General features: G+C 41.6%; 1 protein-coding gene across 1 annotated transcript; it reads left to right on the forward strand.

Annotated features, from left to right (window-relative positions):
* Positions 1-358: 358 nt before the first annotated feature.
* Positions 359-5,909, forward strand: lig4 (ligase IV, DNA, ATP-dependent). Its single transcript, XM_036545291.1, has 2 exons — positions 359-435; positions 1,944-5,909. Exon 2 carries the CDS (start codon positions 1,960-1,962, stop codon positions 4,687-4,689), a length of 2,730 nt encoding a protein of 909 aa, XP_036401184.1. The 5' UTR covers positions 359-435; positions 1,944-1,959; the 3' UTR covers positions 4,690-5,909.
* The last annotated feature ends 7,136 nt before the right edge of the window (positions 5,910-13,045 follow it).

Consider the following 13,045-nt stretch of genomic DNA (forward strand, 5'->3'; position numbering starts at 1 on the left):
CTAACTTGTAACCACAAACAGTGACATGTTCACGAGTTTAATTTTGAATAGCAGGACACTATTTCAACTATTACAGCCTGCATTCGGCAGTCTTCTCCAGCCGCCGTGTCACACAGATACCGTGTAGGGCAAAGCCCCGACAAAGTTATTACAAACAAATGGTAGTTTACGCTATGGCGAAGCACCCGTCCCAATAGAGGCTACATACAAAATCACACACGACTGTCATTTTTATTGCTTAAATGATATCCATATTCTCGCTGTGAATCATGACCTCTAAATATGAGCGTAGCTGCGTTGTTGCAGGACGAGCCCTTTGCAGCTGGTTTCCGTTTTTTTCCGGAAGTGGTTTTTGAATGCCGTTCGTCAAACTGTCATCTACACCCTAAAATGCAAGCGCTGTAACGTTTTCTACACGATTCAAAAAGAGGATAGGTACGTTCTACATTTATCAATGAAAAAAATGTGATTAAAGAATTGATGTATATTTTATGTTATTAGCAATTGCTCATTGGTGTAGCATATTGCAAATGCGTAGCTCCAGTATCTGCCAGTTAGCTTACAGGCTGCATTTGCTTATTTTTTGGCCTGTGTGGTTTTTAAAATAATAATAAATTTTGTATGCTGCCTGTAAACAACTTGATAATAAGACTGGATGAAAACCTGATGGAAACATACTTATGGCTAGATACACGTGTAATGATACTGATTTGACAGGCTGCTGTCCAGCAAGTTTCATTGTTAGTAAACTAAATGACGGGTTTTGAGAAGTGAATCAGGACATGTTAGCTGCTTTGGCAACACAGCTATCGCAAAAGTATGGCTGTATTAACTGCTTCGAAACATTGGTTCGTTTAGGATTTATTAGCCGTATTTTTAATTGCAGGTCATATGTATATTGTTTGTTCGTTTGCCTGTGTTCACCTCATAGGCTAAATTATGGAACTTGTCGCAGCTGTAAGGTCAGATTGCGTTTCCCTCTCCAAATAAGCGATTTTCAAAAATATAACGCCTCAGTATTTTGATGAGTTAGCTAAATGAAAAATTTGTAATGTTGTAGTCTGGAAATTGTAATGTTGTGAGAGAGGGGGCATTTAACTGATTCGTTGACTTCTGTTCTGTGATCGAAATATTGTAAAGGAAAGGGTGTGGTGTTTATGTATTTTCTCCATGTCCAGGCTGATTTAAAATTGAAAGTGTAATGTAAATGTTGTTAAATTAGTTTAAAAAGGAATCATTCTGTAGTTTTTCTGTTGGGATGCAAGCTCTCTTCAGATTGTTGGCAAATCATTGAAATCTTGAGTTTTTGTTAGGTTTCCCAATTAGTAGCAGTACTCCAAGATTCAGATAATATGTTATGTGGCTTAGATCTAATTGAAAATGTCCTTTTTTTGGTTGCCCCTCCATAAACATGATGACTTATATGTTAATATTTGTTCATATCAATGATATTATTATTTGAAAACAATTTAAAATTCAACTGAGATCTAAGTGTGTGATTTTGCATAGGTTCATTTAATAGGAAAGACAGAGTGGACACCTCACCTGGTAGTATACAGTCTACAGTGATCAGTGAAACGGGGACAGGGCTGTATTTTGAAGTCTGACCATGATATTTCAGTAACAGTCCATTTGTCACTGCATATCACAAATCTCATGTAAAAATTCAAAGGTATTACCCTTCTTACTTTCACTGCAAAATCGCTTCCTAAGACAACTATCATACTACATTGATCTTGAATGGAAAAAAAACACCATTTTAGTTGGAAGTAATCTCCTTTCAGGCATCCATACTTTGACAGAGTGTGTCAAAATTTAATGTAAGATAGTGATGTGTTAGCCTTTTTGATTGTATATTTCAAGATTTTTTTATCCTTTGGTTAGTCATACATTTCACATAATACAAATTCTGATTTACTTTAGTTTGTTCATGTTTGTTATAGGGTGTAATCTCTTGGAATGGCGACAGCATCAGTCAGTGAAGCAGATCCTCCAAGCTCCGTTGCCTCTCAGGTACCTTTTTGCCACCTCTGTTCAATTTTGGAGAAAATACAAAAGGCCAAGCTTAGACCAGAGAAAGCTAAGTGTTTGAGAGACTTCATGGATTCATGGCGAAAGTTCCATGCTGCTCTCCACAAGGATAACCCAAACACCACAGATTCTTTCTATCCGGCCATGCGGCTCATAGTTCCCCCTTTCGAGAGAGAGAGGATGGCCTATGGCATAAAGGAAAACATGCTTGGCAAACTTTACATTGAAGTCTTAGGCCTACCAAAGAATGGTCCAGAGGCAAATAAACTTCTCAATTACAGAGCTCCAACTACATCTCAAGGGGAAGCGGGAGACTTTGCTGTTATGGCCTACTTTGTGTTGAAGAAAAGGTGTACAAGTCAGGGGAATCTAACTATTAAGGATGTCAATGACTTCTTGGACTCAGTTGCCATCAGCAATGCGGGGAAACAGAAGGACCTTGTCAAAAAGAACCTGTTGCACTTGATCACCCAGAGCTCAGCCCTGGAGCAGAAGTGGCTCATCCGCATGATCCTGAAAGACATGAAGCTTGGTATGAGCAAGGAGACTGTTCTCCAGGTCTTTCATTCTGATGCGCCAGAGCTCTACAATGTCACCACAGACCTGGAGAAGGTATGCAGGCAGCTGCATGATCCCTCTGTGTCCCTCAGTGAGGTGTCCATCGGACTATTCTCAGCCTTCAGGCCCATGTTAGCCGCTGTGGCTAACATCAAGCAGGTGGAGAAACAGATGAACTATCAGAGCTTCTACATTGAAACCAAGCTGGATGGTGAACGCATCCAGCTGCACAAAGATGGGGATGTGTACAAGTATTTCTCCCGGAATTCATATGAGTACACACAACAGTTCGGGGTCTCACCGCTACAGGGATCCCTGACACCCTTCATTCACAATGTCTTCAAGCCCCACGTTGGGAACTGCATCCTGGATGGTGAGATGATGGCATATAATCCCAGTACTGAGACTTTCATGCAAAAAGGAACTAAATTTGACATTAAGAGGCTTGTTGATGACTCCGAGCTGCAGACCTGTTTCTGCGTGTTTGATGTTCTTCTCGTTAATGACCAGAAGTTTGGACACGAGCCGCTAAGGAAGCGGTATGACATACTTCAGACCATCTTTACCCCAGTAAAGGGTCGAATACACCTGGTACCCAAAACGGAAGCCAGAACTATGCAGGAAGTGGTGGATGCCCTCAATGAAGCAATTGACAATAGGGAAGAAGGTGTTATGGTAAAGGATCCCATGTCTATCTACAAGCCAGATAAGCGAGGTGAGGGATGGCTGAAGATTAAGCCAGAGTATGTGGATGGTCTGATGGATGAACTTGACTTATTGATCCTGGGGGGCTACTGGGGTAAAGGCAGGCGAGGTGGGATGATGTCCCATTTCCTGTGTGCAGTTGCTGAAACTCCCAAACTAGGAGAGAAACCATCTGTATTTTACTCTTTTTGCCGCATTGGTTCAGGATACACTATGAAGGAGTTGTACGAACTAGGCCTGAAACTGGCCAAACACTGGAAGGTATATCGTAAAAATGATCCCCCAGAATCAATTCTGTGTACCGCAGAGAAACCAGAGGTTTATATTGATCCTTGCAACTCCGTGGTCATTCAGGTCAAAGCAGCTGAAATAGTCGACAGTGACATGTATAAGACAAACTGCACGCTGCGTTTTCCAAGGATAGAGAGGATAAGGGAGGACAAGGAATGGCATCAGTGCATGACACTGGCAGATCTGAATGAGTTCCGGAGCAAAGCCTCAGGAAAGCTGGCATCAAGGCATCTGTACATCAGTGACAGTGAGCCGGACAGAAAGAAGCGAAAGCTGCCAGCAAAGACTAAGAAAGCGGTTGGGATCATTGAGCATTTCAAGGCTCAGGACTTGTCCGGTGTGACAAAAGAGTCAGACATATTTGAGGATGTTGAGTTCTGCATCTTGAATGGGAGTGAAGAGCACTCCAAGGCCGATCTGGAGAAAGGTGTGGCTAGATTCGGGGGCATTGTGGTCCAGAATCCAGGCAAGGACACTTACTGCGTCATTGCAGCTGTGGAGAATATGAGAGTGAAAAACCTGATTGCTGCCAACCAGCACGATGTAGTATGGGCCACATGGCTGCTGGAGTGCCTGGAACAGAAACAGCTTGTACCTTGGGAACCTAATCACATGATCCACATGTCTCCACCCACAAAGGAGCACTTTGCAAAGGAGTACGACCAGTTTGGTGACAGTTATTATGTCAACACAGATGAGGACCAGTTGAAAGAGGCCTTTGGGAGGATAAGCACTAAGGAAGCAGATGTGCCCTCCTTAGCAAATCTGGAGGCACGGTACAGTTTGGATGACCTGCCTACTTGCATGTTCAGGCCCTTTCGAGCGTATCTTGACCACTGCGCTGATATTGGAGACCCCAAGAGCTTCATTCAGTCAACGTGCTTGCACACGCGAGCATTGGAATTTCGTTTCCATGGGGGAATCGTGGAGTCCAAGCTTATAGAAGGGGTCTCTCATGTCATTATTGCTGAGGAGACTAGAGTTCTTCAATTAAGAACTCTCAGAAGACTCTTTGCTAAGAAGTTTAAGATTGTGAGAGAGTCCTGGGTGAGAGATTCTATTAAAGCAGGGCACCTGCTGAATGATAATGACTACCTTGTGTAACATCCACAGACATTACATAATACCCGGTGTTCTTTCCCTGCAGGAGGGTCATTGCTGTTAGTCGCAGAATTGTGGGGCAGTGCTTTTGGTCATTCCTTTGCTCATAATGGCAGACTTGTGATGCTCCTCATGATGTGCTGATGAGGGGGAAGGGAGAACAGATGCAGGTATTTAGGTAGACATGGAGCCCTTTAGGAACTGAGTGGTAGAAAGTGGATTCTAAGGTGCTGGCTTATAGTGAGTGCGTATCAGTACTTCTGCCAACATAGACATTGCAGGTACAGGTTTAACCTCTTGTTGTTTTGTTCTAAGTTTTACCTCCAGTACTATTTGGTAACTGCTAATCATGTGAAACTGAACAGAAGCAGTTGTTTTTAATGTCTGTCTCTTGTTCTGAAGTGCTTTAAATATAGTATAGCCAGAGATCAGCAAGGGGCGGGTATAATCACCAGCTCCTCTTGAGCAATTAGGCCACATTTTTCTTGAGATATCTCTTTGCTGGAACATTACAACTCAGAAGGACACCATATTGATCACACAGTTTACACTGTATCTGGGAATCAGGCCGGGGGGGGGCGGGGGGGGGGGCACTTCTTTTCATATGTAAGCATTTTAAATATTTCAGTAAAATCTAATGCATCCATTATTATTGCATCTGCATAATGTTTTAAAACTATCTAGAACTGTGTGTCTAGTGTGGTGGATAATGTTAAGGGCTTTTGGCTTTCCTGGGGAACGGGCCTTCTTGTTATCTGTTCAGAACAATACTGCACCACATATCTCAGACATGCATGTTTGAAGAGCTCAAACTCCAACTCTGTGTGAAGCTTCATAGTAAGCTATGCTCAAATTGCTTTCAGCAGCTGTACTACAGTATTCCATATTGAAAAAAATGATTAGCTGTGGGGGTTTTTACATCAGAATCAGAATCAGATTTTATTGGCCTAGTATGTTAGCACACACAAGAAATTTGGTTCCGGCCGTTGGTGGATCTCAGCAGTACAGACAATATACACTATATACAGACACAATGTACATCTTATTTACAGACAAAATACAAAATATACAAGCAATATACAGATAATATAAAAGACAAAAAGTATATACATGAAGTGCAAGTGTGGAAGTAGCCAGGTTTGAGTAACCGAAAGCACAGAGAATAAGCAAAAACAAAGAAAGTACTAGAGAGCGCTGTACTGAGGCTGCCATCCGCGGCGCCATCTTCCATCATCAATCATACATTTTTATTTGCATAGCTACTTTGTAACCCAAGTGGATTTTGGTACTGTATGTGAAAATAAGGGTTGAAAAAACTTCATTGAAAATAAATTTGAGAGAGATATGCTGCTGTTGTTTTTGTTCATTATGTTGGTTATACTCACAGGGTTTGAGTTTCAATTTTACTCTTTACTGTTACAAAACCCACACACAAAGTTTCAGACTGTGGAACAGTACAGTAGTACAGTAGTTGCATTTCATTGCAGTTGGTCATTACTCAGGTTAAATGATGACACAAACAGTAGCATGTTAGCTTTGAAAAATGCTCACTTTTGGTGCACATCTCAAGCATTTGGCAACAAAACGTCTTCTTGATTAATGGCTTTACAATATATATGCCTTGCCCAAGGGTACAGTAACAGTGCCCCAGTGGGGAATCAAACCAGCAACCACTCAATTAGAAGCCCTGCACCTTACCACTACACACTACACACTTGTGATGTTGGTGGTGGCTTTTTTCCCTATTGTATTCCACCATAGTATCAGTGATTGTTGGGAATAAGAATGACCTTGAATTTAATAACATTGCATTTGTCTATGGTTTATGCCACATAGAATTTCGGATTACTGTGTGTCATAAATCTATGTTTATCTTGGTAACAGAAGAATGTGTCACTAAGTTTTTGGTCTGCCTAATGATTTTTGACATTGTTTTTTTTTTTTTTAAGATACAAAGATACAATTGCTGTGTACAAATGTAGCTCAGATGTAATTTCAAATTACAACTCTGATATGAAATGAGTTGATGTGTTTTACAAAATTTTTATTTTCAGAAATTTGGGCTGTGTACGAAGTAGCTTCCTTTTAAAAGAAATGTGTGCGTATGTTAGGGGAGTGAATTTAATGCTCATCAGTTTGTCCAACAGTTAGCTTGAAGTCTACAGTAGAAGTAGAATGTCAGTACTCCGGCCCCTTAGCTGTTGTGTTTTTGTTCTCCCCATCTGTCATTGTGTCTATGTGCTTTTGTTTTTCCTTGTGTTCCAGCCCTGCCCTGCTCTCCGCCCTGTCTCCGCCCACCTGATCATTTCCACCTGCCTGCCTGCACACCTGCTTCCCATTACCTCATCAGCCCAGCCCTATATCAAGCCTGCTTGTCTCTGTCTTGTTTGCCAGATCGTTGCAGTGTTTATTGCCCGTTTTGTTCCTGCCGTGTTTTTGCCTGTAAGTCTTGCTGTTGTTGATCCTGCCTGTACCTCGACCTTGATTCTGCTCGCCGTCTTGTTCTGGTTGCCTGATTTTTCTGCCTGCCTGGTTACTGACCCTGCCTGTTCCTGTTTTGACCTTGCTTTGCCCACTGACTGCCTGCCTGTTACGAACACTGCCTATTCTGGTTTTGCTACTTCGCCTGACGTCTTTATTAAAGCTCTTGGAACCTGAAGCTCTTGTGTCCGTGCTTGAGTCCTTGCCTGAGCCCTGACATAGAATTATTTTAGTGGTGATGGATTTTATTGCCCTTTTAACAGTATTCTGTTGGTTCTTTACTACATGTATCTTTGAAATATAGAAAATTTCACCATTTGATAGTATTTGTTTTTCCTTTGTATGACACTTAACTCTCATATTCACCTGTATGTCTTAAGCATGCCTTTCCTTTAGAATGGTAAAATGCTTGTCATGAATGGGCTTCAGCTCCTGCTTTTAGAGGGAAGCAGTAAGGTAACAAGAATGAGGTCACCCAGTGAATAACCATAGCTTTTTTTTCTCTGTGGGTATGTATCACTATTGCTGTCATAGATCCCCTTTAAGTATGTAAAATATAGTCCCATTGGGACAAAGGAATACTGAACTCATCTCTGCCTCTCTCACTCTTGCCTTACTCTGTTTCCCTCTGTCTTCCTTTTTTTTCTTTCTGCCTCTCTCAAAGACCCCTGGCCTGTTTGAGAACAGGCTTGACACAGTGCTAGACACTCTAGACTACCAGTAAAGTGATGACGGAAGAGGGCCTGAATGGCCAGTCAGTGTTGACGGACAGATGAGGTGTGTGGCAGTATGACTGTGGGCCCCATGCTCTTGGCTTGGGACAATACAAGAGTGCCAGAGAGTTCTGCAGCACCTGACCCAGTTCTTGCCTTCTTTTGCTATATCATGGGTGGCTCAGCGAGCTCTCAGGGACCTGTTTGTGTGTGCATGTGTACATGCATGTGCTGGGTTTTTTTTTTTCCAAGGTGGTCTAGCCCAATCGTTTAATTTTTACCAAAAAAAAAAAAAATTCATTGAAGCAGAAGATTACCCACACAGCCCTTGCTCAAACTCTTTTTTCCAGTATGTCATTGGGAATGGACCACTGTAAAATGTAATTAAATAACTGGATCAATTATGTAATGTTCTGAATAAAGAGCATTAAAAAAGGCTCGAAATAGGGTTTCTTGTGTTGGTGGTGCTGTCCTTGCGGTTGGCATGGGATGAGAGACTTAAAATATAGTCAAAGCCAAGGAAAATAGCACTGTCTTCAAAAATGAGTGATTAGCGCAAAGACATTTAGAATTACTGCAATTTTTAAAATGTTTTATAATGACTTCCTTTGAAATCCCTCAAGTACTCGTTACCACATTTTTTGTGTTCTCTGTCAATTACAAATGAGTAATTTACTCGCACGGCCGGAGCCTAATCAGTTAAACATAGTAATTAGGCATATCTCCCAAAGAAGGAAACCGGATTCTTTGCACAGACCTGCTAGTATGGATGGAAACCACAGCCTGTCTCAAGCTGCAGTTAGGTCCCCCATGTGGAGAGCAGACAGACATGAACTAATAAAGCATACATTTGCCTTGCAAATGAGCACCCCTTTCACCTGCACTGATAAATATCCATCATTCCCTTAATCTGAGGAGAGAGGGACTTGACCAATTAAAATGGCAAGCCATGCCTGCCTTTGGAAACACCAAGCCACCACAGAGCTCCATTTGCATGTGCAGCCTGTGTGATTAAATGGTTATTCATTTTTAAGATGCAGACTTGGTGAGGGTTTGGTAGAGCTGTTCATATCCTCACATGTTTGAGCCACATTTTTTGCTAGTACATTTTTTGTTTAGTAAAACTAAAGCTTCTATATTTTAAGTTCCAGCATAGTGGTTAAGGAGTAAGACTCGTAACCGAAAGGTTGCCGGTTGCCGGTTCGATCCCCGCTGGGACACTGCTGCTGTACCCTTGGGCAAGGTACTTAACCCACAACTGCCTCAGTAAATATCCAGCTGTATAAATGGATAACATTGTAAAGAATGTAACCTATGTAAGTTGCTTTGGATAAAAGCGTCTGTTAAATGAATAAATGTAAATGTAAAATTATTATTAGGTTGGTTGCCCGAAGGGCGAGCACACTACTGTTCTTCTGTCCCTTATTATTATTGTTAGGGGCCAAGCACCGAAGGTACAAGGCACCTATTGTAATTGTTAGAATTTTTCACTAGTATTATATTTTCTCCCATGGGAGTCTATGGCAGCCAGTGGCGGATTTAGGTATGGGTGACATGGGCAGTCGCGCAGGGCGGCATCTTGCCGGGGGCGGTACAGGGCGCCCGCACAAAAAAATTCAGAATGGTGACATTTGCGCGATCGGTTTTCTATCGCTCATTTGCACGTCACGTCAATGATATCATATCACCGTGTGGGTCAAATAACTTTGTCAAAATGGGCGCCCTGATTCTAGTTTGTGAGCTAGGCAGGCTACTGCCTGGGAAGGTCTCCCACTCTGAAGTACGAGATGGGGAGAGGCCGGGGGGGGGGGGGGGGGTTAGGTTGACCTCAGGTCTCCCCACTGGAAGCCCGAGGTAGGGGGAGCAGGGGGATCTATGAAATACCGCACCTCTAACTTTGTATTAGTAAAATCAGTCACACTATGAAATGCTACCAAATAAACCACAATTCATTCATAATACTGTGAATATATAGTTTCACAGACATATCATTGCATTTTTTTCTGGTTTTTGTGAAATTGTTTAGAATTTGGTTTAGTCTTGACTCTTAGTTGACAATGTTGGGGCATGGGTAATGTATTGATACTCGAGTGCTAAATCAACACAAATGGATAAGAAAAGGTCTAAGCAATCAGATGCCCAGTTCAGGAAAAAAGGAAAGAAGAGGAGGAGAAACATGCAAAAGATAAAGGTATGCAGCTGTGTCATCTCTTTATGAGTATAATATTATGCATGTAATGAAATAGGCTAGTATAACATTTATTATGTTTGTTAGCCTATGTTGCTTGCTATGCTATTACACATAGGGGGACAATATTCTGTTTTCTTTGTTTGTCCAGCTAGCATACAATTTCACATAGTTTCATCATGATAACTTAGCCTGCAGCAAAACAATGACAACCTAACAGCACATTATTGATTCAACTTTCATTGACGTGACATCATAAAGGTTTTCTGTGATTGTATTGAGCTCAGTGAGGGGAATTTCCAATGCTGTAGGCTAACTTAAGAGATGTCTATATTATGCTGATATTTTGTATCTTTTGTGATATTTTGAGTCTTTTGGGGTGCCTTGTGCCTAGAATTAGCCAAGGAGGTTGTATGCTTCATTGGTTCCTATTCTGAAAGTTTGATAAATTGTGCATAATGACATGTATATTTACCAATAAGGTAATAGTGTAATAATTCGATTTCTCTTTTTTTATTTGTATTTATATATGTGGCAGAGCTGAAGTGAGTAGCTTGTGTGAGCCCTGCGTAAAGCCTTTGGTAGCGGGTAGCAGGTAGCTGAGTGGTTATGTCACTCCCTGAGACCTGGTTAACTAGCGTTGTTGCCAACAGGCTAGGGGCAATTTGCCTTTAGCTCAGCTGGCAACGATGCTGGCTGTAAGAGGTTGGCAGTAAGCAGTAAGAACCTAGGTTTGAAACTCACTCGCTCACTACCCAGGTAACATCTATTTAAAACAGACAACGCAGTCTACACTCGTTACATATACTACAATTTGTTTCTATTTGTCTTTGTTACTTCTTTTTGATATTTATGAGTCTTATTTTTGTATATATTTTTATATCTATATAGTTTTAAATGTTATGATTATTTATGATTATTTATTTGTGTTGTTCCAAATGTCTGAATAAAAATTGCAGTTAGGTCAAGTGTGGGAGGGGGCCTTAAGGGGGGGGTTCGCCCAGGGCACCATATACAAGCTAGAACCGCCACTGATGGCAGCCTATATAGAACCCCTTGGTGGATTTTGATGAAATTTTGCACATTGATAGAGGACAGCTCAAAGTATCCAGGCATCAAATTTGGGGTCAATCCATCCATCTCTGTAGCACCACCAACAGGCCAAATTTCAAGGTACATTTTTGCTTGTAACTTTTGAACCGTTTGTTCTTGGGTTGTGATCTTTTTTCCTCTGAATCCTTGAGTCATCTCGATTCAAATGCACCCATTGCCGTTAAAGTCCGCCATATTGGATTTTCTACCATTTAGAATTTTTCAAAAAACCTATGTTTGTGAACTAGTCCTAGATCTTTGATCCCATCACCACCAAATTTGGTGCGTACAGTATATGTAGTGGGGGGCAGTATGGTGGTGCAAATGGGTAGCAGTACTGCCTAACAATATGGAGGTTTCAAGTTCAGGGTGTGTCTGCGTTCAGTTTGTACTTTGTACCTGTGTTCATGTGGCTTTCCTCTGGGTGTTCTGGTTTTCTACTACAGTCCAAACACATTCAGGTAATGTCAATTGGACATGCTATATTGTTCACAGGTGTGAGTGTAAGAGTGGGTGTCACTGTGTCTGTTCACCCTGTGATGGATTGGTGTCTTGTTCAGCGGTTGGTCTGATTGTCTACCTTTTGGCCCTGTGGTGCGTGGCCCCTTCATTGCTGCTTGCAGTTATATTTTTTATTATTATTATTATTATTATTATTATTATTATTTTACTATGTATTCTTCTTCTAACTGTAACTGTGCCTAAACCGTTTGCTCTACAGACACCAAATCAATGCCAAATCGTGTATGTGCACTCTGGGGGGACCCTTACCCCAAAATGACCTTTTTTTGAATCCAAACAAAGTCAATTAAATTAGTTTATAAACCATTTATTATCATAGAATTTTCTGCACATACAAATATGTTTTTCCATGAAAACCATGATACATATCAGCACACAGATTGAAACCTTAAATGAGACCAAGCTTGAAACATGCCTTGACTGTAGGCCTACATGTAATCTTCACTCCATGTCCTCATCCATATTTGCGCACACACCTCTGCACTCTGAACAGGCTAGGGAGCATCGTCCTTGACGATGGCATTTGCAACGCATAGTGCCACAACCTGACTTGCAATTGCAGCACACAAGTTCCAACAAGGATTGAATAGCAGGGTCCTGGTCGGAATGGATGGGAATGAGGCATGAGTCTTGGCTCCTCTAGCCCCATTCAACCCCAATAATTCAAGGTGTGATTGTACCCTTAACGTCTGAGAGTGGTATTTCCCACTGGCTTTTGAATGGTTTGAAAGTTTTTAGCTATTTGCATGTAGTGAATTTGATTCTCCTGCGTGTGAGCACACTTAACTTGGCCTGGTACGAAACCTTCCTTGTACTTTGTGGTGGGTCCCGGCCCCCAGTATTTATTCTGGTGCACAGCTCTTTCCCCCTTGAGGTTGAGGATTGAGGAACCCTAGTTTTAATTGTGATCCTTTCTATCATTAGTCTTTTTAAATTGTGAAGCTCTATTTAAAGAGACGTAGTCTCTATCAATTGTGATCTTGTAGCTACCAAACTTAGTCTCTTCACTTCATTGTGATGCTCTATTGGGGGAATGTAGTTTCTTCTAATTGCGACCCACTACTTAGTTTCTTTAAATTGTGGTACCTTACTAGGGAAGTGTGGTGCCTATCCCCCGGGTTTTGGCCAGAGGGACCGAGGGCCTTCCTCCACACTTCGGTGTCTTCTGAAAATAAATAATGAGTTCTTACAGAGTCTGATGTAATTAAGGTTTGGGTTATTGCATATGGTGATCAGTCATATACAGTAAACTGGGTTAGTCTGCGGAGTAACAGGTTACAATGCATTTGCTAGCCTATCCCCGAGCATTCTGCTCCTCCCCTGGTCTGCATCCCTCTTTTGTTTCTCCCCAGCTCCTCCTATT

This window comes from Megalops cyprinoides, chromosome 14 (assembly GCF_013368585.1).
Source record: "Megalops cyprinoides isolate fMegCyp1 chromosome 14, fMegCyp1.pri, whole genome shotgun sequence".
Lineage (NCBI taxonomy): Eukaryota > Metazoa > Chordata > Actinopteri > Elopiformes > Megalopidae > Megalops > Megalops cyprinoides.